Source organism: Mobula hypostoma, chromosome 6 (genome assembly GCF_963921235.1).
Source record: "Mobula hypostoma chromosome 6, sMobHyp1.1, whole genome shotgun sequence".
Classification (NCBI taxonomy): Eukaryota; Metazoa; Chordata; class Chondrichthyes; order Myliobatiformes; family Myliobatidae; genus Mobula; species Mobula hypostoma.
This window is the reverse complement of record NC_086102.1, coordinates 123239449-123265819: the sequence shown is the minus strand read 5'-3', so window position 1 is coordinate 123265819 and position 26371 is coordinate 123239449. Positions and strand designations below refer to the sequence as shown.

The 26371-nt window shown below is 43.9% G+C and overlaps 1 protein-coding gene across 1 annotated transcript in view; it reads left to right on the top strand.

Moving 5' to 3' along the window:
- col6a1 (collagen, type VI, alpha 1) overlaps window positions 1-26371 on the top strand; it is an 89707-nt gene that overhangs the window by 18801 nt on the left and 44535 nt on the right. The window contains exons 5-20 of the mRNA XM_063051585.1: window positions 2237-2350; window positions 3162-3182; window positions 3294-3314; window positions 3409-3453; window positions 4528-4581; window positions 5011-5055; window positions 5159-5185; window positions 7118-7144; window positions 7256-7300; window positions 8946-8999; window positions 12280-12342; window positions 15866-15928; window positions 16937-16990; window positions 20700-20735; window positions 21487-21549; window positions 25825-25887. Coding sequence (XP_062907655.1) covers window positions 2237-2350; window positions 3162-3182; window positions 3294-3314; window positions 3409-3453; window positions 4528-4581; window positions 5011-5055; window positions 5159-5185; window positions 7118-7144; window positions 7256-7300; window positions 8946-8999; window positions 12280-12342; window positions 15866-15928; window positions 16937-16990; window positions 20700-20735; window positions 21487-21549; window positions 25825-25887 — 795 coding nt within the window. The remainder of the gene's footprint in view (window positions 1-2236; window positions 2351-3161; window positions 3183-3293; window positions 3315-3408; window positions 3454-4527; window positions 4582-5010; window positions 5056-5158; window positions 5186-7117; window positions 7145-7255; window positions 7301-8945; window positions 9000-12279; window positions 12343-15865; window positions 15929-16936; window positions 16991-20699; window positions 20736-21486; window positions 21550-25824; window positions 25888-26371) is intronic.

Below are 26371 nucleotides of genomic sequence, written 5' to 3'. Positions count from 1 at the left end.
TACTCTCTGCAGTCCTGTTGATTCTATACACTATGTAAGGTGATAGCAATGCTCAAAGAGCGACAGTAAAAATGGGACAATGAGAACTTTCAGATTTCGAAAGGCAGGAGTTGTTAAGGTCATTGAGGATCTGAAGAGTTTGACTGTTTGGTAATATCAAAAAGAATGAGTTGCAGTGATATAGTCTTGGATTCAACACAGCTGGAAAAAGCCCATTTATATTACGCCATGGTGTTATCAGTTAGATTGTGCCAAAGAGACAGTCTAACCTTGACTATTCCTCTTCCCACCCTGTTTCCTGTAAAAATACCATTCCCTTTTCTTAGTTCCTTTCTCTCTCTGCTGCATTTGTTCCCACGATAAGGTTTTCCTCTCTGGGATATCAGAGATGTCCCTTCCTGCACCATTGATGTTACTCTTACCCGTACCTCCACCATTTCCTGAACGTCCAAGCTGACCCCATCTTCCCTTCACCTTAAAAGTGATAGAGTCCCTTTTGTCCTTAACTACCACCCCATGAGCCACAGCATCCAACACATCATTCTCTGAAACTTCTGCCATCTTCAATGAAATCTCACAACCCAACACATCTTTATCTCCCCCAGTCTCCACTTTCCATGGGAATTTCTCCCTCCATGATTCCCTTGTCCATTCCCCACCCACCAACTACTAATCTCCCCCCTGACGCATATATCTGAAAGTGACAGAAATGCAACACCTGCCCATTCTCCTCCTCCCTTACCTCCATTCAGAGCCCCAAACAGTCCTTCCAAGTGAGGCAACACTTCATCTGCGAATCTTCTGGAGCCGTCTATTGTATCTGGTGCTCCTGGTGTGGTCTCCTGTATATTGGTGATACCCTATGTGAATTAGGGTTTGCTTTGTCAAGTACCTCAGCAGAATTTTCTGGTGGCCCACCATATTAATTCCTATCTCCATTCCCATCCTGACATGTCGGCCCGCAGACTTCTCTTCTCCCACACTCTGAAGGTGGAGGAGCAGCGTCTCATATTCTGCATTGGTAGGCCTCCACCCTGATGGCATGAACGTCGCATTTTTTCCCTCATCCTTCCCTCTTCTTCTGTTCCCCTTTCTGACCTCTTACCCCTTCTCCTCACCTGCCTAACATCTCCCCCTGGTGACCCTCCTTCCCTTTCTTCCATGGTTTACTATCAGGTTCCTTCTTCTCTAGCCCTTCACCTTTCCCACTAACCCGGCTTCACTTATCACCTTCTGGCTTGTCCTCCTTCCTTCTTATTGTGCCACCTTCCCCTTTCCTTTCCAGTTTAGATGAAGGGTCTCGGCCTGAAACGTAGACTGTTTGTCCATTTCCATAGATGCTGCCTGACCTGCTGAGTTCCTCCAGCTTTTTCTGTGGGTTGCCGCTGGTTTCCAGCACCTGCAGTACCTCTTGCAGTTATGAGTCTGATCTATCTACTAGTCAGATTCAAATAGTACTATTTGAATCCTTTTCCCTTACCTACAAAGGACAAAGACTGTAAAGCTTAGGCTATGGACTATCGACCACAGACAGTAGAGCTTAGGCCAGAGAGAACAGGCCACAGACCATAGAGCCAAGGCCAGAGACTATAGACCACAGACCACAGGGTTCCAGCAGCAGCGTGTAAAGTCTTGGCCTGGAGGTGCTGTCCTGTTAGAGATTCAAATCAACGGTTGGTGTTGTCTGAAATAAAGGCAGAAAATTCTGCAACATCAACCAGGTCAGGCAGCAGGCGTTGAAAGGGTAACAAACATCTGAAGTTAAAGATCTTTTGTCAGAACTGCGAAAGAGAGATAACAAGTTAGTTTTATCTTACAGGGTGGGGAAGAAGGGAATATCTCTGATCAGGTGAACCAGGAGAGCTGTGGGGAAAGGCATTGCACTTTCTTCTTTACTGATTAATGAGGGCAGATAGAGAAAGAGGAAACAAAGGGACAGGAGAAAGCTGTGAAGTGCGGGTCAGAGCTGTAGGAAATGCCCAGCACATCAGGCCGTGTCAGTGAACATCACAGATAAATAACCTACACACATAAAGTAAGGGCCATTTGACCGAACTTGGGACCCTATGTTCAAGCTTTTCCTGCTTTGAAACACAGACAAAAAAAGTAAAAACCATTGAAGAATAAAGAAACCCAAACAAATGAGAACCAGTGATTTAAAGGTCTTAGAATGTATGCTTTTATATTTTTCCTCGTGAGTTTCAGTCTAAATTTTGAAAATTAAATATCACTTCAGGAACCACGGCTAAATTTGATTGCCACTGATTCAAGATTTCGCCGTAACTACACAGCAACCAGTGAAGAAGCTGAGGAGATAGAAAAAACTATCGATGATATTCTTAGAACCATTGTGAGTATCCATGCTGTATAATCCATGGAAATGCCTTGTAAAATATGTTTTTCATCATCAATTGATCGAGTGTGAAGATTGTTATGAGAAATATTTGGATGGCAGATACTCTCCAATCTGCTTCCAAATGAGAATGATAAAAAAATCAGAATTTGAGTCAAGCAGAAAGAGTAGTTGTTGTAGGATACGTCTCTTTTTCCCTTAAGGTGAAAGATGTACCAAGTGAATTGATAATACTGTCTAAACACATTTGCCGGTCCATAATTGTTAGCAGTGTTAACCTGATCGCACTATCCATCGGCATTAGAGTGCAATGCTTTAAAAAGTGTTGAGTATCACCCATTATTACCGCGAGGGTCATTTCATGCCTTCCTGAATATATAGTGAAAGTAGCAGATGCTGCCCATTCGCTCCTATACCCAACATTGAACGATATCCATGCATTATCGAGTCTTCACTCTCCTTTATTCTCACTCTTCCCCGCACATCCTCATTCATAATGTCAAAAAAAAACTCAAAGTTCACTTAACCCATATTTCACCTTTCCTAAGTTTGCCCTTTTCTGTCTAAAGACAAATCTGAAAAAAAAAACCATCTGTTGAGATTGATGGTTTCATGATTTTATTGACACTGCTGGAAGGCAATCCTGTATTAGAATTCAGTGGTCAGAAAACATGCAAAAGATATTTGATCAGCTTGAATTGATGATTTTACTGAAATTCCATTTCACTCCCCTCCCCCCCCATCACATTGTAATCAGTATTTGCTTATTTTGCAAACAGTGTTAACCTTTCCTCTTTCTCCCTTGCAGCAAGAAGAAGTGGAGCCAGTGGTATGATGCATCACGATATCTTTGCTTTGAACTTATTTATGTGGATTTAGTAGCTTTCAACTGTGTAACACTTGCTCTTCATTTTCTTTTCTTTTCTCTTCTGATTTGCAGTGTTGCTCCTTTGAATGTCAGGTAGGTCACCCTTAGAGTTGCCTCTGTATATACCAGCAGTTTATTTCCTCAGAGGAGCCTTTGCACAATGAAACATGTTATTTCTGTCCAACAGGCTCCGCATGGAGAACCAGGAGACGCTGGTGACCCTGGAGATGCGGTTAGTGTCAGGGATTTGGTGATCTGCGCCTGGGGCAGAGGGCTGTGTGGCTGTTTGTGACAGCCACGATATTGGTAATATCATTCTTTTTACATGGATAACGGGATTGTGCCAGGTTTTCCAGGTATTTATGGGAGCTTTCCAGGAAACACTGGGCAGAGTACAAGAATCACAGACTGTGATATCTGCTCCAATGAATAAATCCCCACTTGTTTATATCTGGTCTTTCCCAACATAAACTTGATGTCACAAGATTCTGAAAGACACCAAGCAGGTGTGCTGAGAATATTTTACTTAATTCTGTTTATGACTTTTCTAACTAAGTTACTTCAAAGTTAATAAAGCATCATAAATCCACCCTTCTTTACTACTAAGGGGCCCCTAGACCTCAGAATGATAACTCAAAACACTGTTGTTCTTGTAAACTAGAGCCAATTCCAACCAAATCTTGCTGCAATGCAGGCCTTCCTACCTTCAGAATCAGGTTTATTATCACCCGCATGTGACGTGAAATTTGTTAACTTAGCAGCAGCAGTGCAATGCAATACATAACCTAGGTGAGAGAGAGAAAAAAAAATAATAAATAAAATAAAACATAATAAATAAACAAGTAAACTAATTACATATATAGAATAGATTATTTTAAAAATGTGCAAAAACAGAAATACTGTATATTTAAAAAAAGTGAGGTAGTGTCCAAAGCTTTAAAGTCCATTTAGGAATCGGATGGCAGAGGGGAAGAAGCTGTTCCTGAATCGCTGAGTGTGTGCCTTCAGGCTTCTGTATCTCCTACCTGATGGTAACAGTGAGAAAAGGGCATGTCCTGGGTGCTGGAGGTCCTTAATAATGGACGTTGCCTTTCTGAGACACCGCTCCCTGAAGATGTCCTGGATACTTTGTAGGCTAGTACCCAAGATGGAGCTGACTAGATTTACAACCTTTCATGAACTTATAAGGAATTATGTGGCTGCTCAATTACTGAAATGTATTTGAACTGTTCGAAATGTACAATCGGTATTACAGAATTCACTTGATGCATCTAAAAGCTAATGGTACTTTCTTGTTTTCCAAAAGGGTTCCGAAGGACGTCGGGGCTCCCATGGCCCTATAGGACCGCCTGGCCTCCAGGTAATCAGAAGCTTTTTCCTCTTGCATCCCCTGAGCTCTGCCTGCAAATGCAGCAGATGATGGAGAGAATGGCCTTCTCTCAAAGCTACACGTCACATGAGGCCTATTAGGTCCTGAAACCATTCATTATTCTGAGCAGCGCCCCTCCTGGCATTTAACCTTCCAGTTCTGTGCGTACCAGTCTGAAATCAACATGAGCTGCGTAACGCTCATATTTAATCATGCACTGATATCTCTCCATGATACATGGATCACCTATCTAGCTACTAACTCCAAGTCAGTACTGATAACACGTATCCCATCCAGAAGATATCTACTCCCCCATGCAGCATGAAATGCATCCAGTTTGTGCAATCACCATAACCTGCCCCAGATGGTACTGCTTGAATTTATTCTCCCACATTTGACACCTTGTCTTCTTTATTTCAGGGCAGTCCTGGTGATATTGGACCTGCGGGGCACCCGGGTATGAAGGTATCTATCTGCATTCATCTATGGGAAACATTTAACCTCACCTTCAAGGCACAATGCCTGAATCCTCCTTGAGCTAACAGTCTCTTCTTTCTTTTGAGAACAGGGTGACAAAGGAGAACGTGGTGTTAAGGTAAGGATGCCAGTGCATTTTCAGACCAAGTTTACATTCATTGGTTTTCCAGTGTGTAGTATGTGGGTGGGTGGGTGAGAATGGGGCTTGTTTTCCTGTCAGTATTTAGTTGCTTGCTGAGTTCTGTTTTGTTGTGTTCTGCATTGTTCTACTGAACTTGGTGAGTTGTTACGTCGGTGCTGAAATGTGTGGTGACACTTGCAGGGCTGAGGTATGGTATATCACATCCTTGGATCTTAGGTCTTGAAAGCAAGCAATGTGTTTCGATGTACATGTGATCAATAAACTGAATCTGAATCTAATTTAGAACATTATTTCCATGAATTAATTGATCCCGACATGTGCACACACAGTGATTACACAATATAAAACACAAGATTGTTCTCTTTCCAGTGAAAAGGCTTAAGCAGAAATGTAATAAAGACTCCAAAAACTATCAGGTAGTTTGACTTAGTAAATCATCGACAGGAAGATCAAAAACTGTGAGCCCAGATTTAGGTCGGGTAACTAGTGAATCAACAAGGGGGTAAGCTGATTATAATTTAAGCAATGATGTATTGTGAATCCAATTGCAAGTTCTACATGGACCTGGAAATGGAGTATGTTGCTGGGCAGTGAAGAGTCAGTGGAGATCCGGTGATTTTTGGTATCATTTTATCCTGTATTTTACAGAACTCTTTGTTAAGCAGTGTCCAGGCTTTGGGCCTCACTGTGCCAGGCAAATCAGTGCTCCCAGCTAGTGCTGAGGGTCACCTGCACAAATACAGACTCCTCTAGGTCTTCAGGATTACTTGCCCCTCATTAAACTCTGTTGAAAGCATAGTTGGCTCAACAGTGGTGGGTGACAGAAGAGCTATAAGAAGCCTCAACTGAACCAAAGTGGAACAGAGGAGGTTTGATGTCACCTCTGTGACTATCTGTTGATGGCACTCTGAGGCTTGAAGCCCAAGCAGTAAGCAGCTGTATAGGAAAAACAGGAATGGCTCTTGCCAAATGTGAAGCATAGATTAAGTTAAAATAAGATTAGCTTTACTTGTCACGTGTACGTCGAAACATGCAGTGGAATGTGTCGTTTTGTGAAGGCAGCCTACCCAGTCTCAGGATTGTGCTGGGGGCAGCCTACAAGTGTCACCGTGCTTCCACCGCCAGCATTGCAAGCCCACAACTCACTAACCCTAACCATACGTCCTTGGAATGTGGGGGAAACCGGAGCACCCGGAGTAAACCCAGGCAGTCACAGGGAGAACATATTAGTTCCTTACAGACAACAGTGGGAGTCCAACTGCAATCAGTGATTGCTGCTGCTGTAGAGGGCTCCTCAGCTGAAGTTAACACATAATCTTTCTCTGCCTTTAATAAGCACCCGGACAGCAATGGAAGTGTCTGCAAAGCAGTCATGGTGGACCAAAGGGAAGGGGTGGAAAGTGGCAGAGAGGAAGAATCCGGAACAGATAGGCCAATGGGCAATGTCCCAGCACTCACATCACTTTGGGGGCCCCTGGTTTGTTGGCTTGCGATTGATTGTAGTGGGGAAGAGGAGCAGGAGTAGATAAGGGGTGTGGGTGAAGTGGTATTGGCTGAGGGGCGAGTGACGAGAGATCCAATATCAACGGGAGACAGGGATCTACTAACACCACATTGGGATCAGTTAACATCTAGGGAGGAGAGTTCAGTATAACCCAGAGAAAGAAATCTACCAGCATCATGTCAGCAAGATCCAATTACAGCAAGGGAAGGGATCCAGCATCACTGGGAAACAATCTACTGCAACCATGTCAGTAAGATCCAGTAACAAAAGAGCATGGGATCTGGTGTTACCTCAGCTCAGTGGGAGAGAAAGCACTCATGCTCTCCCTATTCAGTCGAAATCCAGCTTGGGGACAACTAGAAGATGCTGAAGCACTTGCTAAATCTGAGTCTTTTATTCTCCAGGGTGACAGAGGATACAAAGGAGCTAAGGTACGAGCAGTTTTGACTCTTTTCAGTTCTTTAGGGAGATTTTGTTGGCAAATTATAAAATCGCATGTATGCTCTCTCTTGTTCTAACACTGTTCTCTTTGGTTGTTTTAGGGAGCAAAGGGGTTACCTGGAAAAGATGGGGTAGACGGTGAGAAGGTAAGAGAGGCGGTGTAGAATGGGATTAAATATTATTTTGGAAATCTTGTTCAGAGTTAGGTAAACCTAGTGAAATAAAATCCATTCTGAAGGATCTTATGTAACATAATGTCTTCTCCATTATATTAATGGAAAACGTATTAATATAAACACTTTAAAATGTTGTGTTATATTTATCCATTGTATGGTAATATATATTACATATTTGATGTGTTTAAAGTACTTTTATGAGATACTTAGTGCTTTTAGTTTCCTGACACATTAGTATTTTAACAGAGGGCTATATTTGATGTTTGACATCATTTTGAACAGTAGTTAATAGGCCTATTCTAACAGAATTAGGCAGGAACACTCAAGAGAGTGTAGAAAGCTGAAATTTGAGGTTAAACTGCTGAACGATCAAGCAGCAGTTGTGGAGCAAAGGGTTAGTCGACATTTTGGGTGGAGATCCATTTGCCTCATGGGATTAAGCAAAGTTTTTCACCGCTGCAGACACCTCCTGTTGCTGGTTTTATCGCAATCTGTTACACATTTCACTGTTCAGGTAGGAGTGTTCAGGGTTAGTTACATCTAGCTGTGCTGGTGCAGTTGCACTGTTAACTAACACAGTCTATCCAATTGGTTCCCAGATAACTGGTTGGCATTAAGTTCAAGTTTAGTTGTCATTCGACCATACACGTGTATACAGCCAAATGAAATGGCATTCCTCTGGGGCACAAGGTGTAAAACACAGTACCAACAGTCACACCCAGCGCATATAGCTACGTCAGCACATACATTCACAAAATGTAATACTAGTACAATTCCCTGAGGCATAGCCTGCAGATTGATGATGCATGGGTTGGAGTGAAGCAAGTGTATCACTGGGAGCTATAAACATGGGCTCAGTTGGAAAGCTGGATTAATATCCAAACCATTGTGATCACTGCTTCCCATTGAACGGGTTGGATTAAAATTACCGTTGTTGATTAAACCCCGCAACCCTGTCTCTGCTGAGTTTTCTCAACATGGGTTACAGAGTGAGCTGGGTAAATTGGCCCACTCGTGCCTCTGAGTAACAAGGTGGATTCCGTGCCTGGTTCCAGGAGCAGAGCTGGTGCTGTAAATCGATTCACTAATCACTACTCTACTGTGCTGTCCTGGAAACGGATATCCATCCCTTCACTGGCACCAAGCCTAAATCCCAGAACTCGGTACCCAACAATACTCAATAACCTGAGCTGGAATACGGAAAGGGATACTGCCGTCCTTAACTCTCCCTGAGGCAAACCACCCACTCCCCCCAACATCTTCTCAGGCCACTGAGGGATGGGCAATAGAAAAATGACCCTACATTTTCCTGCAAGGCCCAAAATGTATGAACTAAAGAAGTTACAATATCTTATACACAAAATTCTGGAGGAACTCAGCAGGTCAGGCAGCATCAATGGAGAAGAATAAAGAGTTGCATATGATGAAGTCCTGAGGAGGGGTCTTGGTCAGGAGCATTGGCTCGTTATTCCTCTCCGCAGATGCTGTCTGACTTGTTGAGTTCCTCCAGCATTTCTGTGTGTTAGTGTGGATTTCCAGCGTCTGCAGAATCTCCTGTGTTTACAATATTTTACATAAGGATTTACACCTTTCTGATTCTGTTCTCTTTCGTCAGGGTGAAGCTGGCTACTCTGGTCTTCCAGGCTGTGTTGGATCTCCTGGATCTCCTGTAAGTGTGTTGCATGACACTGTGATCTCACTGATTAAATCATTTCAAGTAGGTATATAACCAGCGATTTAACTTCCAGATATTAAGTTGCACCAGCTGATTAAACTGAAAGCAAAATCTCTTCTGTGATGATGACGAAAGTGTAAAGATTTTTTACTGCAGAGTTTATGGAAGTGGTCTGAGAAAGGTGTATTTAGACTTACCCACAATAAACTGTGCATTGGAATTTGTTTCTAAATAAGGTAGTAAAAGAGGTTGTCTGAGCCGTCATGAACAGCCCAGAAACAAACCCTTCAGCTTTTAGCCTACCAACCTCCCATTCACCCTAATCCCATTTTATTCTCCCCACATTCCCACCCCGCCCGGACCCCTCCCTATCACACCCCTCTCTCCAATTTCCACCACTCACCTACACACCAGCTACCTAAAGATGCTTCTTTTAGATTATAAGAACACACAGTCCTCTTTTATTGTCAATTAGTAATGCATGCATTAAGAAATGATACAATATTCCTCCGGTGTGATATCACAGAAACACAGGACAGACCAAGACTGAAAAACTAACAAAAACCACATAATTATAACATATAGTTACAACAGTGCAACAATACCATAACTTGATGAAGAACAGTCCATGGCACAGTAAAAAAGTTCAAAGTCTCTCGAAAGTCCCACATCTCACGCAGACGGGAGAAGGAAGAAAATTCTCCCTGCTATGCCCGACCACAGTACGACTCTGAGTCATCCGAAAACTTCGAGCTCTGATCAGCTCTCCGACACCGAGTACCGAGCACCATCTCTATCCGAACGCTTCGACCTCACCTCAGTTGCCAGCAGCAGGCAAAGCTGGGGATTTTGGGGCGCCTTCCCTCCGGAGATTCTCGATTGCACAGTAACAATGGCAGCGAAACCAGGCATTTCAGAAATTTCTCCAGATGTTCCTCTGCTTCTCACGTCTGTCTTCATCAAATCAGAATTGTCCACGGCCCCTATTTAACAGATACGATATCATTTCACCGGAGAGCTGTGCGTGCTGCGTCGCGCTGCCATCTTCTCCTCCCACCGATTCCTCACACGTGCATGGGAACAAAGAGTGAAATGCATCCTTTGTGCCAATGGCCAACACGGTGCTGGAGCAACTCTCAAGTGTCACCTCGATTCTGGTGTCAATGTACAGTGCTCACTACGTAATAACCCTAACCTGTGGGAGGAAACCAGAGCACCCGGAGGAAACCCACCCAGTCGTGGGGAGAACATACAAACTCCTTACAGACAGACAATCGCAGTATATATATCACTTAAAGCTTCTTACAGCTGCAAGCAATACTTATAGTTGCCAATTATCTAACGACCAGCACGTCCATGAGGTATGAAAGGAAATCAAAGTAAAACAGTCACAAGAAACCAAACATCACAGGAAGAACATGCAAACTCCACACAGACAGTGTTGGGTACATGAACGTACTGCCAGCAGCGGTGGTGGAAGTGGATACAACAGGGTCTTTTAAGAGCCTCTTGGATAGGTACATGGAGCTTAGAAAAATAGAGAGCTATGCACTAGGGAAATTCTAGGCAGTTTCTAGAGTAGTTTACATGGTCAGCACAACATTGTGGGCCGAAGGGCCTGTAACGTGCTGTAAATTTCCATGTTCTATGTTCTATGTTCTAAGACAGCTCCGGAGGCCTGGATGAAATCCTGCTCTTCGGCTCTGTGAGGCAGTGGCTCTACTAATTGCAGCACTGTGAGGCCCAATATATTCAGCCACACTCTGTAGCAAGCCACCCCATCTATGATACGGATACCAATCCCGTCTTCTCAGGGTGATCTGCTTTATCAGCAATGCCCACGCTCTGAGCAGGAATTTCAGCAGGTCTATCCATTCACAGTGGAGAGGTACTGGCAGAGTGGAGAAAACTGAGCTTGCTAAGTGTGGGGTGGCCTGGCCGTGTGGGGCTCAAGGCTAAAGCCCTCTTGTTGGCTGTAGAGCTGACACTTGCTTTTCGGCTTCATAAAAATGTGTCAGCTCTTAAGTTATCCCCAGACATGGTAAGAGTTGTAAAACAATTTAGCAAGTTACGTAGACCAAATTTTGCCTTCTCCTATGAGTCTGTTCATTAATAAAACCTTCTTCAGGCTTCAGTCTGCCTTTCGGCTCCATCTCCAAATGGAGGCACTGTCCAAGACCAGTGCAGCTCACGTGCCACTGCTCACTGCCATCACCGAGGACAGGAGACCACTCAGTTACTCGGCAAATAGAGGCACTGTCCAAGACCAGTGCAGCTCACGTGCCACTGCTCACTGCCATCACCGAGGACAGGAGACCACTCAGTTACTCGGCAAATAGAGGCACTGTCCAAGACCAGTGCAGCTCATGTGCCACTGCTCACTGCCATCACCGAGGACAGGAGACCACTCAGTTACTCGGCAAATCTCCAAGGGGGTTTGCCAGTGTTTGGTGGAAAAGTGATAAGGCTCGGCTTGTCTTTCGCCACAGGCCTCTCTTCCCCGCAGAACCCCCTCGCGTGGGGTCCTGCGTCTGTAGATTGCTGCATACAGCAAATCCAGGATATCCACTGTAGATTCTTGAACCACAATAGCCGTTAGCCAAGAGGGCTCTTCCCCCTCTGCATATGGGGCTACAGGTCATCCTCAGCTTGGACACTGAAGATCTTGCAGCTCAGAGATCACCCATATTATCGCCAAGAAACACATGGGTATTCAGTGGCGAGGGTAAGTACTCACTGTGATCGCTTATCTTTCCCTGATTGCCCTAGGATGAAAAGAACAATCTTCAGCATATTGTTCTGAGTAACCCAGAGCGAAAAATCATGACAACGTGAAGTTTTTGTGTGTATATTTTAATTTGCTTTCATTTATTAATTTAAAAAATTATCAGAAATACAGAGGAAGTACTTGATCAAATGACAAAGATCACCCATGAGGGGAAAGGGTGATCTGTTCATCTTCTCGTTGGCTGGAATATAGTGTACCATGTGGATGGACATGTCAATAGACTAATAGTAGGACTGGAGGGGTGGGATATTTGGATGCAGAAGCTGGCAAATAAGACTTCCAGGCATATATCTCACCAGAGTCAGCAACTTAATATGTTAACTTCAGAGGCGTGGTTATAATGCTCCCCATTTCATGTATCACATACATTGTGTCAAAATACCTGGCCATCTTAAAAGTATGGACATTGTACTTCTCCAATTTTTGACATTTAATAGCAAGTGAAAGGTTGAATACAAACCATGTGTTTCTCCCCACTTTTTGTAGGGTACTCGTGGAGAGCAAGGCCTCAAAGGAGATCCAGGCCCATACGGAACAAAAGGACAAAAGGTAAGACTTCATCCGAACGGGACTCATTTATTGCAGTAAAAGCGGAGCGCTCGTCAATCAGTCTTCAACTAAAGCCATAGCTGCCTAACTCTCAATCGCACCCTGTTATAAGCCTATTCAATGTTCTGTCATTTGATGCCTGACTGAAGAAAAGAAATGGGAACATTGTGAATATTAATGGCTTCTGGCCACAGGTCTGTTATCAATCTTAAATGGATTTGCCTGTGTTGGCTGCACGAACCAAGACCCACAGCTCAATGTGCTTCTGGAATGTGTTGTCACCTAGTACTAGGCCTGATGGGTTGAATTAGGTCCTTTTTAGTTGGTGTCCATTTACACCCTTTGTCTTTGACCCTGACTTCCCTAGGCCAGGTTTACCACTTAGCTACAGAGCCTCTGGAAAATGCCCCTCAACATCCAAAAGGGTAAATAATGCACCAGTGGAGACCAACTCCACCCAAGGATCTCATTATCTGCTCCCTCCCTCTGACAAGTATCTCAGGACCTGGCACAGGGACTGAAGGCCCAGGCCACCTTGGGCATTATGAGCATCTAGTCACCCTTCGGCCATTTGATTGTCCCTGAGCCAACCAGCATCTGAACCAACTGGTTATAATGGCTCAACACACATAATGGTGCTGGAGGAACTCAGCAGGAAAGTCAGCATCTATGAAGAGCAAAAAACAGTCAACATTTTGGGCCTAGACCTTTCATCAGGACTGGAAGAGATGAGGGAAATAGCTAGAAAAAGATGTGGGGTGGGGAGGGGAAAGAGTATTAGCTGGCAGGTGATAGGTGAAACCAGGTGTGGGGAAGGGGCATGAAGCGAGAAGCTGGGAGGTCCTGGACACTCCAAATTAAGTAATTATCTTTGTATCGATAAGCTGCCCTTGAGGTGAACAAAAATCCTTTGCTAAGCCATCATTGCACTGACTGTATTCCCTTAATATAAATGATTGTCTGCAGGCTAATTCGTTGTCTTTCTGGTTACTGGTAATCCTGTTTCACAGAAGTAGCCATCAATTTTGCTTAATTTTTTCTAGTTTGTAAGGATAGGCCTTTCTAGTGGGACCTAAAAAGACATACTTTGTTTTTCAAAATCTTAAAAGACATCTGGGTCTTAAAAAGAAAACATCAAGCACGATGGAAATTCCCTGAAGTTTAGTCAAACACAAGCCACCAGCCAAGAGCTATGGTTACACAGGACTGAAGCAGGTTTCACTGAATGCAGTAAGGGAAACTCTGTCTGCTTCTTGTGGGGTTAGGAACCAGCCAAGGGGCCCTGCTCACTTCTGTTGTCCTTCTCTCAAACACTTATCATTCCAAGGTGAATATAAAATAAGTGACTGAGTCTGGCACATGACATGAATTAAGTGACAAGACAGTATAGAAAGTCCCAGATATATTTGGCTCAAGTGAGAAATTTACTTCTACATTACAGTAAGACATTGGTTATTCTCTCAAACATATAATGAGCAAGTACTCAGGATCCACTCCTCCAATGTCCACCAACACCTTCTCCACCCCCAAAACCAACAATGAGCCTAAGGGATTCTGGAAATGCTCTTAATCCAGAACAACACACAAAACCTTGGAGGAACTCAGCAGACCAGGCAGCATCTATGGTAGGGAATAAACAGTCGATGTTTCATAGTCCTGATGAAGGGTCTCGGCCCAAAACGTTGACTGTTCATGCCCCTCCACAGATTTTTCCTGGCCTGCTGAGTTCCTTCAGCACTTTGTGTTATTATAAAGATAACCTGCTTCTGCAGATTTGCAACATGACCTGGACTCACCTGTACAGGAATAATTACAACAATCAACAGTAAAAAAAAACTTGAGAGGGAAAGCAACTTCTGCCTTCTGTGGAGAATGATAATAAGTTAGTGTTTCAGGTCAAATTTATTGACTTAAAGCATAAACTCTGTTTCTTTTACTGCCTGACCTGCTGAGCATTTTTCACCTTACCTCAGATTTCAAACATCTGCTGCACTTTGCTTTTGGATGCACGTCTGATTTCACATAATTAGAACTCAAACTGTGCACAAATGTTCCTGCTGTGATCCTGGTTTGTCTCAAAGGTTTCCCCCACCTCCATAGTCCTACTGGCACCACCTTGTAACTTCTATACAAGTGGTCCACTAGCATATCACCAGCTCCTCCATCCAGCTGTGTTAGGAGATGAATGGATCACACATTACTTGAAGGCTGTATACACTTAGTGGCCACTTTATTTGGTACACCTGCTCATTAATGCAAATATCTAATCAGCCAATCATGTGGCAGCAACTCATATGTATAAAAGCATGCTGACATATTCAAGAGGTTCAGTTGTTCTTCAGACCAAACATCAGAATGGGGAAGAAATGTGCTCTAAGTGACTTTGAACTGTGGAATGATCGTTGGTGCCAGACAGGGTGGTTTGAGTATTTCAGAAACGGCTGATCTCCTGAGATTTTCATGCACAATTTTGAGGTGTTGATCATGTGGATAGTCAGAGGCTTTTCCCCAGGGCTGAAATGGCTAGCATGAGAGGGCACAATTTTAAGGTGCTTGGAAGTAGGTACAGAGGAAATGTTAGGGGTAAGTTTTTTTATGCAGAGAGTGGTGAGTGCGTGGAATGGGCTGCCAGTGGCAGTAGTAGAGGCGGAAACGATAGGGTCATTTAAGAGACTCCTGGATGGCTACCTGGAGCTTAGAAAAAAAGAGAGCTATGGGTAAAGCCTAGGTAGTTCTAAGGTAGGGACATGTTCGGCACATCTTTGTGTACCGAAGGGCCTGTATTGAGCTGTATGTTTTCTACATTCTCTACGTTCTATGTTTTTTCTACAACAGTTTCTAGAGTTTACAGAGAATGTTGTGAAAAACATAAAGATCCATGATTGGCTGTTCTATGGATGGAAGTGCCTTGTTACTGATGGGGGTCAGAGGAGAATGGCCAGAATAGTTCAAGCTGACAATAATTCAAATGAACAAGTGCTACAACAGTGGTGTGCAGAAGAACATCTCTGAAAGCACAACATTCAAAACTTGAAGTAGATGGGCTACAGCAGCAGAAGACCACAAACATACACTTTCTGCCCACTTTATTAGGTATGGGAGGTATCTAATAAAGTGACAACAGAGTGCATATCCCAGATATGCACTGTAAAAGCTTGTTGTGGAGGTGCAAAGTGTCCAGCCTGTCATACCCGCACTAGGTAAAGTACTTTCACTTCAGCTTCCTTAGGTCCTTCCTATCTGATTTGACACCTTCTCTGTTGTCTGCAAGTACAGGGGTGAGAACGGACAGGAATAGCTCAAGAACTGATATTCCTTCTGTGCCACAGCATATCCGAGCCCACACAATCTCCTGGGAAACTGAAGCAGATCAGAACCCAGGGCCAATTAATAGGGAAAAAAATCTTGGCAATTTCCACTTGCAATGGCTGGAAGTGGCTTGTGAAACACAGAAGGCCTGATACCGAATTCATGCCTAAAGTTTGATTTTTTGGAATAACTGTCTTTTTCTCTTCACACTCAGGGTGAACCAGGTTTGAACGGAGAACCAGGTCGAAGTGGAACTGTCGGGGAGCCAGGAGATAAGGTCAGTATGTCTGCTATTAATAGGTGTTCATGCATTTCCAGTCCTGAGCTCTGTTTGGGTAGATTGGCTGTGGACCCATAGCATTAAGGAGCCCCCTGGTTTGTCAGTTCATTGATATTAACCTCAAAGGGAGAGAATAGAAAGCACCTGGTGTGGGGGCTGCTGATTCTGTCAGTGAAGAGGTTGTTCTGTGAGGCAGCGGGCGGTCAAATGGTGCCCAATGCTGACAGCAGTGTCTGCAAAGGGAAAGCAATTAATTTCCCCCAAATTGGCCAGTGCAGAATTCTGCATACACTTTGCAATCAATACTTAGAATTAGCAATACAAGGTCAAATATTACATGACGTTGGGTTCAACATCCAGCTCTGATTAGTATCTGAGGCAACAACGTTCACTTGTACAGTACCCTTTGTGCAGCCAGATGAGCTCTGAACATATCATCCACAAAAAGAAATGTTGGCACTGAGTGACCCAAGGAAGCCTTGGGCTGGAAGGCAACAGTCTAGTCCAAGAGATGGGTTTTAAATACAATAATAACAGAGAAGAGAGAGGCTTAGAAGCAGGGGAGTGTTGGGCAGGAACTTCAGAGCTCAGTCGAGGTCTTGGCAGCTGAAGGCACAAACATAAAGGGGGCAGCAATTCAATTGAGGGAAGACCAAGCAAGCTTCAGAACTGGAGAAGTGGAGAGACAGCTGGATAATTCAGCTGTATGAGATTAGACAGGTACAGACAGTGAGACAATGAGGGATCTGGATACTTTAATGCCAAGGCCCTGGCCATTGAGCAGTTTGATGTGAAAGAAGCCATTCCACCAGAATTTGACTGACAGCTTTGTCCTGAAGGCATGGCTGAATGTCAAGGAGGGAAAATGACTTCCTTTCCTGGGATGATTTCTTTCACATTTTCTCACGGACAATGGGCATTCTTCATCGGGAAGATGGGCAAGAGAGAAATTCTTCCACCAGGCTGTCTCCAAATAGTGATACTTGGCTTTTGCATCTTCAACAGGGCAACCGTGGGGACAGAGGGAGTGATGGCGATTTTGGAGAAAGAGGCGATGACGTAAGTACTGTTCCCACTTAAACACACTAGAGATAAGGAATAGGTTACAGAGCTCGAGGAGTCTACTCTTCCATTAATTCAAGACCATGGCTCAACTTTCCCAACTCAGTTTCCATACACCTTAATTTCAATGACTTACCGAGCAGAGTTCCAGACTTCACAACCAAGCTTGCTTTTCAACATGACCACCTCACATAAGGTAAAGGCTCTTCAAACTGAACATTTCGACACAGAAACAGGTCCTTTAGCCATGCTGAACTGTTATTCTGCCTGGTCTAATTGGCCTACACTCGGACCATAGCCCTACATAGCCCTCCCATCCATGTACTGGTACAAACTTCTCTTGAATACTGCAATTGAACCTACATCGACCACATCCGCTTGCAGCTCATCCCACACTCACACCACCCTCTGATTGCCCCCTCGTGTTCCCCTTAAACATTTCACCTTTCACCCTAACCCCATGACCTCTAGTTCTAGTCTCGCCCAACCTCAGTGGAAAAAGTTGCTGGTGAATGCAGCAGGCTAATGCAATGCTCCCTGGCCAGCTGTGCTCACCAGCAACTTTGATGTGTGTTGCTTGAATTTCCAGCATCTGCAGAATTCCTTGTGTCTCAGTGGAAAAAGCCTGCTTGCAATTACTTTATTTAAACAGGACAAGATCACAAGACAAAGGAGCAGAAGTAGGCCATTCGGCCCATCGAGTCTGCTCCGCAGCTCCCCCATGAGCTAAACTATTCACCCATCTAGTTCCAATTTCTGGCTTTTTCCCCATATCCCTTGATACCCTGACTAATTAGATACCTGTCAATCTCCTCCTTAAACACCCTCAATGATCGGGCCTCCACAGCTGTATGTCGCAACGAATTCCATAAATCCACGACCCTCTGGCTAAAAAAATTTCTCCTCATCTCTGTTTTAACTGGGTACCCTCTAATTCTAAGACTATGGCCTCTAAACCCGTCATAATTGTGTATACCAATATCAAATCTCACCTCGTTCTCCTATATTCCTTGGAATAAAGTCTTAACCTACGCACCTTTCCTTATAACTTGGGTCCTCGAGTTCCAAGAACGTCCTTGCAAATTTTCTCCCCACTCTTTCAATCTTACTGATCTCTTAGCTGTAGGTAGCTGATCCAGAAATGCACACAAGACTCCAAATTTGACCTCGCCAACTTTTTATACAACTTCAACATAACATCTCAACTCCTGTACTCATTCCTCTGATATATGAAAGCCGATGTGCCAGAAACTCACCTTATGATCCCCATCTGCCCATGATGCCACTTTCAAGGAATTATGGATATGTATTCCCAGATCCCTCTGTTCCACCACAGTCCTCAGTGCCCTCCTGTTCAGTGTGCGAGCCCTGCCCTGGTTTGTCCTCCCAAAGTGCAACACCTCAAGCTTGTTAGCATTCACTTCACGACTCAATTCGTAGCTGTGCCCTCAGGTTAAGGTAATACTGTATGTTATGCACTGTATTGCAAGATAGAACAGTATGCCTGCTTTATGATATACAACTGTGACTGCGATCACTGTTAAGTGAGAACACCTGTTAGGAAGTCATGAAAGCAACAGCCCACACCCTAAACACTGGTGGAAATTGGAAATGAGCAGATCCCTATGGCAACCTACTGTATGAACGCCGGTGGTTTGCTCACAGTGCTTAGAAAATTGATGTAAATAATATTTGGGCAAGTTATCAAAGTTCAAAGTACCTTTACTATCAAAGTATGTATACAGCCTTGAGATTTGTCTCCTTGCAGGCCACCACAAAACAAGGAAACACAATAGCACCCATTTAAAAACCTACACAACAAAGACTGTCAAACACTCAATGTGTGAAAAAAGAACAAATTGTGTGAACAATAAAAAAGTAAACAAATAACACACAGAATATTAACAGCAGAGTCCCTGAACATGAGTCAGGAATGTCAGTCAGTGCTGAGGTGAGTGAAGGCAGAACAGAGCTGAAAGTTGCAGGCCGCAGCTACAGAAACAGTTCAGTGCTGGGGTGAGTAAACCCTGCAGAGTAGTGAACTGAACACAGGTTTATCCTTTGGCCCCAGCCTTGAGGCCGTGATCAAATTGTGCAAACAGCAAAAAACTAGTAGACAGAAACACAGGGAACATGAAGTGCAGGGACCCCGAAGTGAGCCCACAGCTGAGGAGCCCGTTCAGCGCTGATGCAACTGAAACCCGTCCAGGAGCCCAGTGACGGCAGAGCAACAGCTACTCCTGAACCTGCCAGCATGGGACCCAAGATTCCTCTGCCTCCCTCCTGACAGTAGTAGTGAGAAAAGGGGGAGACTGATCAAATGCAGGCAGATGGCACCGTTCATTTTCCACTCTTGTCCTCGACGCTTTAATCTCACTATAATTGGCACCGAGTAATGGAGCCAACCACGGATCCACCTTCCACCACCAGGCCTCGACACAGCGCCCTCCCCTAACGATGGCCACCCATGGCAATGTGTCTCCGTGTATGCGCACTCGAGAGTCTAGTTTGCCGAAACCCCCAGGAGATGTGTTTGGTTAAAGTTCCACCACTAATGTTAGTAGGTTCAGACCTCTGGGCTGGCGAGCAGCAGAGATAATTGCCTCAATCCTGGTCTTGTCCTTCCTCCTGTGGCCTAATCCCGCAACTTGCTGCTATTCAGGTTTTTAAGGCTAGGGGTGGTGGATTTAGGTTGGGCTGTTAATCAATAGCATTTTGCATTTCTGACTGCACTAATAGCTAGGAAGATGCAAATTAGGAGCAAGACGAGGCCATTTGGCCCCTTGATCCTGCCCTACCATTTAATAACTCTGATTGTGACATCCCTTCCACATTCCCACCTACCACATTAACTATTCAACCCCTTGCTTATAAAGAACTCTGGTTCTTGAAGAAAAGTTTGCAATCTTCTAAAAGAACAGAACCTTTATTTTAAATGTGGAACCTCCCTTGCTTTTAAATAAGTTACCTTATTGAAAAACCTCCTTCGTTATAATAATCTCTTAATTGTAGATTCTCCCTCACAGGAAATCATCCTCTCCACCTCTGGATCTTGGTATGTTTCAATTAAGCCTTCTGTCACCTGTAAACTCCATCAGATTCAAGCCTAGTCCGTCTACTGAGACAGATACACAGAGCATAGTAAGTGTGTGGAACACCCTGCCAGGGGTGGTGGTAGAGGCAGGTATATTAGGGACATTTAAGAGACTCTTGGACAGGCACATGGCTGAAAATGGAGAGAAGGATTAGGTTGATCTTGGAGCAGGTTAGTAGGTCGGTACAACCAGATGTGTGTTCTCACCAACAATTTATAAAACCGAAGCACAGTTTTTATGTTCAATTCCCCATAAAACTGAAGCACAACCTCCCTGTTCTTATGTACAATTTCCTCTAGCAATGAACAACAACGTCCTTTAAACCTTCTCCATTACATGGACCTGCCTTGGTGAATGGTGTACGAGGCCCCACTAGGGACAACCGTTCAAATAGTAAAGAAAGCATTTTCTCTGGAGCGTGGAGAACAATGAGCTGCCAATCATTCATTCACTCTAGGGCGGGGATTCCCAACCGTTCTTATGCCTGGATCAATACCATTAAGCGAGGGGCTGTGACCCTCAGTTTGGGGAGCTCTGCTCTGGGGGAAGTTCTGCTTTTCATTTCTAAGTGTACATTTTTGCTTTTGGTAACTGTATGGTTTTGTGCACAGGGACCTCCAGGGAACGACGGAGCAACAGGCGAGTTGGTAGGTGGAATAACTTCTCACACATGGAAAGTTGCTGTTCCTTAGGTTTATTTTGTTGCAACATGGTAGGTTGCCATTCAAGTCTATGCTGGTTCTGAGAGAAAGCCCAACAGCCCCGGCAACGCCTTCAGCTACGAGCTGGCTGGAAGATGATTGTACGACTTTGCAGACACCCTCACTCCCCACATGCTGGCAGTCAGCATTGGTTCCATGGGCAGACGGACAGACTCCATTGGGCTTTAACGTTTTTGAATATCCTTATCTACACTCTTCATTCTGTCCCATGAAGCCTCGACAGAACAGGTCACCTGCCTCGTCGGGCGATTGCAAGATCCACAGAAGAATCCCCCCCTATGCACGGGCCCTGCCTGTGTATCCCTTTGCCACTGAAACAAGGTGTACCAGGAGTAACTCACACAAAGCTGGAGGAACTCAGCAGCCCAGGCAGCATCCATCAGGACCAAAACATCGACTGTTCATTCCTCCCTATAGATGCTGCCTGACCTGCTGAGCTCCTCCAGCATCTTGTGTGTGTTATTCATGATTTCCAGCACCTGCAGAATCCCTTGTATCTCCCGATCCACAAATAATCCTGGTGATTCCGGGAAGAGATCAATGTACTAACACTTGTTTAGCGCTGGGGTTGAATGGGGTGTGGATGAGCGTCGGGGAAGTGCATTAATGCCCTCGTGTTGACATAACACATTAATGCAAGATACTTGCCTGAATAATTGTTTTGAATTACTTCTAGGGTCCTCCCGGTGAGCCAGGACTGCCTGGACCTCCTGGTCAACGAGGCATCAGAGGTTCAAAGGTAACTAAGATTGCAAATCACTGGTAAGGATTGATGAAGTTAGAATAAGAGGGAGGGCACACTCCCCCGAGGGTTGTGTAATCATGGCTGATCAATGTTCAATTCCACTTCTTCAACTTAATGGTAGCATCGTTAATGCCCCTACCTGAGAATTATCTGTCGAACACAACATTCCAATAGCCCCAGCCTCAGCAGAATTTTGGAGCGAAATTACGGACTCCTGCTGTCATAATTGTTGTGTTTAATATGTGAGTAATATTGCAAATATATTGTTTGATTTAGCACCCTTTGTTGTTTAAATGATTCACTATGCATTATATGTAAAAGTACGTGAATGTCTTACATCATTACAGCTCCGCGTTATCAATGTGCACCTCACTAAAGTGTACACAAGCATCCCCAGCTCTGTGTTTTTCCTTCAATTGATTTTCGGAGTTGCCAAACAGAACAGTGGCAATGAGTATATGTTTTAAAATGAACCCTAGATGAGTACCTACCCGTTGAAGCACAGTGAGACATTCAAATACGGAAGAGAAGTGCAGCATGCTTTCTTTGCAAGAGGAGAGAAACGGTCAAGAAAAAAAAAAGTGCATCACTTTTTTTTCTTTGTAAGAGAAACACATTTGAATTTTTTAAAAGACGCAGCACATTTCTTTTTGGAAGAGGGAGAGAGACGGTGCAGTTAAAAAGAAAGGCAGATAATGGATTAAATTCACAGGTTCATAAACAGATTTCCAGTTGATAAAATAATAAATTAGCAAGTGCATAAAAGGTTGGCTACATTGGAAAGATATATGTGTTTGATTGCACAAAATATAACTGGGTGCTGTATACTGAGAAAGTTGAGCAGTATTTTCAAGCAAATGGAATAGCCGATGAGAAATGTGTGCTAATTTTGCTGAATGAAATTGGTGAAGGGGTATACAGTCTGCTTAGATGTTCAACTGCTCCAACCAAATGAACTGAAATTAGCATTGCTGATACCATGAAAGTAATGCAGGAACATTTAGAACCAAAACCATTGTTGATTACAGAGTGCTTTAGATGTCGTCAATGAAATCAAGAGGAAGAGGAATCCATTTCACCTTATGTGGCAGAACTGAAGAAGTTATCTGAGCATTGTCAGTTCAGTAATTGGCTTACTAATGCAATGAGAGGTTGTTTAGATTATGGAATCTTACACGAAAGCATTCCAAAAGGGCTCCTAACTCTATTTCATAAAATGAATTTGAACGACATTTCAAAGATACTGAACTAAAGCCTGAAGATATGCAACTGAGAACTTGTACTGGAGAAAAGATACCACTTGTGGGAATGACATTCATAACAGTGAAATACAACAACCAACAAGCCATATTGAGCTTGTATTGGTGAAAACAGGAGGGCCAGCATTGTCAGGCCATGAGTGGCTGAGACAATTATGACTTGATTGGATTTCCATCCACTGTTGCAAGCCACGTCCCCTGCAACAGAGTTAACCAGAAGCAAATGCAGCAGAGGTACTGGATGAATACACAGCAGTGTTCAAGGATGGCACTGGAAGACTCAACCATATCAAGGGTAAAATAGTTTGAAATAAAAAATGCCACATCTGGATTTTGCAAAGCCCATCTGCTTTCTTATTTCATCTGCGATAAAGTAGTTAATGAGCTAGATCATATGGAGGGTGAAGGAATTCTTTCCAAGTTTGAATGGAAACCAGGTAATGGGTAACACCAGTGGTCCTAGTAGCCAGGAAGTAGGATGTCAGGATCTGTGGTGATTTTAAGGTCATCATCAACCCAGTACTGTACATAGATCAACACCTTCTGCCCAGGTTAAAGGATATCTTTGCAAATGTTTCTGGAGGAAAACACCTCAGCAAAGTGGGCTTAATTGATGACTACCTACAAATGGAAATGGAAGGAGAGTCCAAAGTGTTTCCCACCAATAACCCTCTCAAAGTCGTTGTCACTATACAGTAATTGGTTTATTTTTGGAGTAGCATCTGAACCTGCACTCTGGCAGAAAGCTGTGGAACAAGTGCTGCAAGGCTGCCCAGGTATTCAGTCTTACCTGGATCACATCGTTGTTTCCAGTGAGGATGATAAGCAACACCTCCAAAGTTTCAAGACAGTGTTAAAAAGATTAGAAAATTATGGGCTCAGATAATGATGCAACAAGTATGAATTCTTTAAACCAAGCATCACCTACTGTGCTCATACCATTGACGCACAAGAATTACACAAATATGCTGAGAAAATTCAAGCAGTGGTGGATGCTACAAGGTCAAAGGAGGTGTCTTTTTTATGATTTGTTAATGACCATAACAGGTTCCTGACAAACTTGGCTACTGTGCCCCGTCTCTTGAACTCATTACTACAGATCAGGAAGAAATGGCAATGGACAAGGAAAGACAAAGGCAAAAGAAATGGTGATGTCAGAGACTATACTCGCACATTATGATCCATCTCGTCCGGTGAAGTTTGCCTGTGATGCCTTGCTTTATGGTGTTGGTGCAGTCATGTCACAGGTCATGAGGGATGAAAGTCAGCATCCCATAGCCTTTGCACCACATTCCCTTACTGCTGCAGAGAAAAATTACGCACAAATTGATAGAGAGGCCTTGAGGCTGGTTGGGGGTGTAAAATGTTTCTGTGGGAGTTTATAAGAGAGCGTTTACCCTCACTGCTGATCATCAACAACTGGTGTCCACTTTCAATCCGCGGAAGGGTGTCCCTCAAACTGCAGCAGTACAAATGCGGAGAGGGTTCTGCTTCTGGGAGGGCATAAATACAAGATTGAATTCAAGAGGTCAGCTGGCCATGGAAATGCTGATGGATTGTCCTGTTTACCCCGGAAAAGGAAATAGCTCAAATTTTTATGAGAAAGAACACTCCTCTTGACGTAAAATGAAAGTCTCCCTATTAGGGTAGGGATGATCTAAAGGGAAACTAGAAAAGACCCCACACTGTCTCAGGCCACCCAACATGACTGAAATATGCATCAGAAGTTCCAGCTCCCCAATTCTTACCAGCACTGGGATGAACTTGCCCTTATGTGGGTGGATATCGAGCTATATGCTGGTCATCTAGGTATGGTCAAAATGAAAGCATTGGCTCGAAGCTTCAAATGTTGCCTCTGATAGATCAACGGATCGAGCAGCTTGCCATGCTCTGTTCGGGTTGCTAACATGCCCCCGAAGAAAGGTGTCCTCAGCTGTCAGAACCACTTCCTACAGTTCCAGGGTCAACTCCTACAACCACCATGGAGGGGCCCCAAAACTGGCTATTGTTTCACAGCCACAAGCCTCACCTGCCAAGCAGAGTGATCCCCTACCCTCCCACTTTAACAGGAAAGACATAATCCTACAAGAGTAAGAAATCCTCTACAGAGGTTAAACCTTTGGGACAATTTAAACTTTACTATGCTGAGTTGAAGTTTATAGCTACCAGGGAGGAGTGTTGTGTATTTAATATTTCAGTAATATTTGAGTAATATTGCAGATATATCATTTGCTTAAGCATCCTTCGTTGTTTACATAATTCATTATGGGTTATACGTAAAAGTATGTGAATGGCAAATGTCATTACACCACCACCTCATAAGTGAGCACCTCACTGAAGTGAAACGATGTAGACCAAAGGTATACTGGCTCCCGTGTTTTCCTTTTGATTAATTTTTAGAGTTACCAAACATAGCAATAATGTTGCCCGTGAAACAGTCCAGCTCTAACCTAATGGTTGTCTTTCATCGTTCTGAGCTCGTTCACCCAGGGAAACACTGGGGCCCTGGACTATGTGTGTGCTGCATAGCAAGTGCCAGGGTGACACCGTGCAGAGGAGTGGCCAGCTTCAGAACCCCAGCAGCAACGTCAATGTGTGTGACCCACTGCTGCATGCACGGTGGTCCTGAGTGCAAGAATGCGATGTGTGCGCAGGACTCCGGAGCGGTTTTGCATCACTCACCGCAAATGTGCCAATCGATTCCTACCCTTCAAAGATATGGCATGTGGTTGTGGTGCACAATTGAATTTCAGGACCTTACCCATTATCCTCTCTGTCAAATTCTCAACGTTAGCTTCCCTAGTCTTTTTGAACTTCTACTGCCTCATTCCACCGAATGATTGGAAGTAGGTTTTCCATGAATAATGTGAGCGCTCTTCCATCCCACCTAATGCTGTGCTTCATGGCAAAACAACATGGGAGCTAAGAACAGCAGAGGAAGGAACAGGTGGTGAAGGGGGGTGCAAATTGTAGTAATGTCAAGCATTGTTCTTCTTCTTTACCGGCCTAGGGCGAAGATGGGCCTGAGGGTCAGTCAGGACACGAGGGACCTCCTGGAGCTGTCGGAGAAGTGGTAAGTGTATTGTTAACACCTTTCGACCAGTCACAGAAACTCAGTTAACTCAATCATGCTCACAGTAACTATTATTCTTCCACACACACTGTTATCCAGATAATAAGAGAAATGTGGAAGGCAATACTTCTTTATGTTTCCTCACAAGTTCACCCATGGTTGTCTCTCTCCCATTCATGTAGTACTTGGCACAAAATGGAGCTTCTTTAGGGCAAAAGGGATAACATCTGGTTCAAATATTGAAGTTGTTATAAAACTGCTGAAGATACTCCTTAATTTCAAAACAGATGGAAGAAAGTGATGTTTGTGCTTTGTCAGATCTAAGGCCTTCTTTCAGAATTGGAGTTTCGGAATCTCAGAATCAGGTTTACTATCTCTGGACATTTCTTCCACAACAATGCATAATAAAAACTGCTATAAGTCACAAAAAATATAAAAATAATAGTGTAAAAAGAGAGCAAAACAATGCAGTAATGTTCATGGA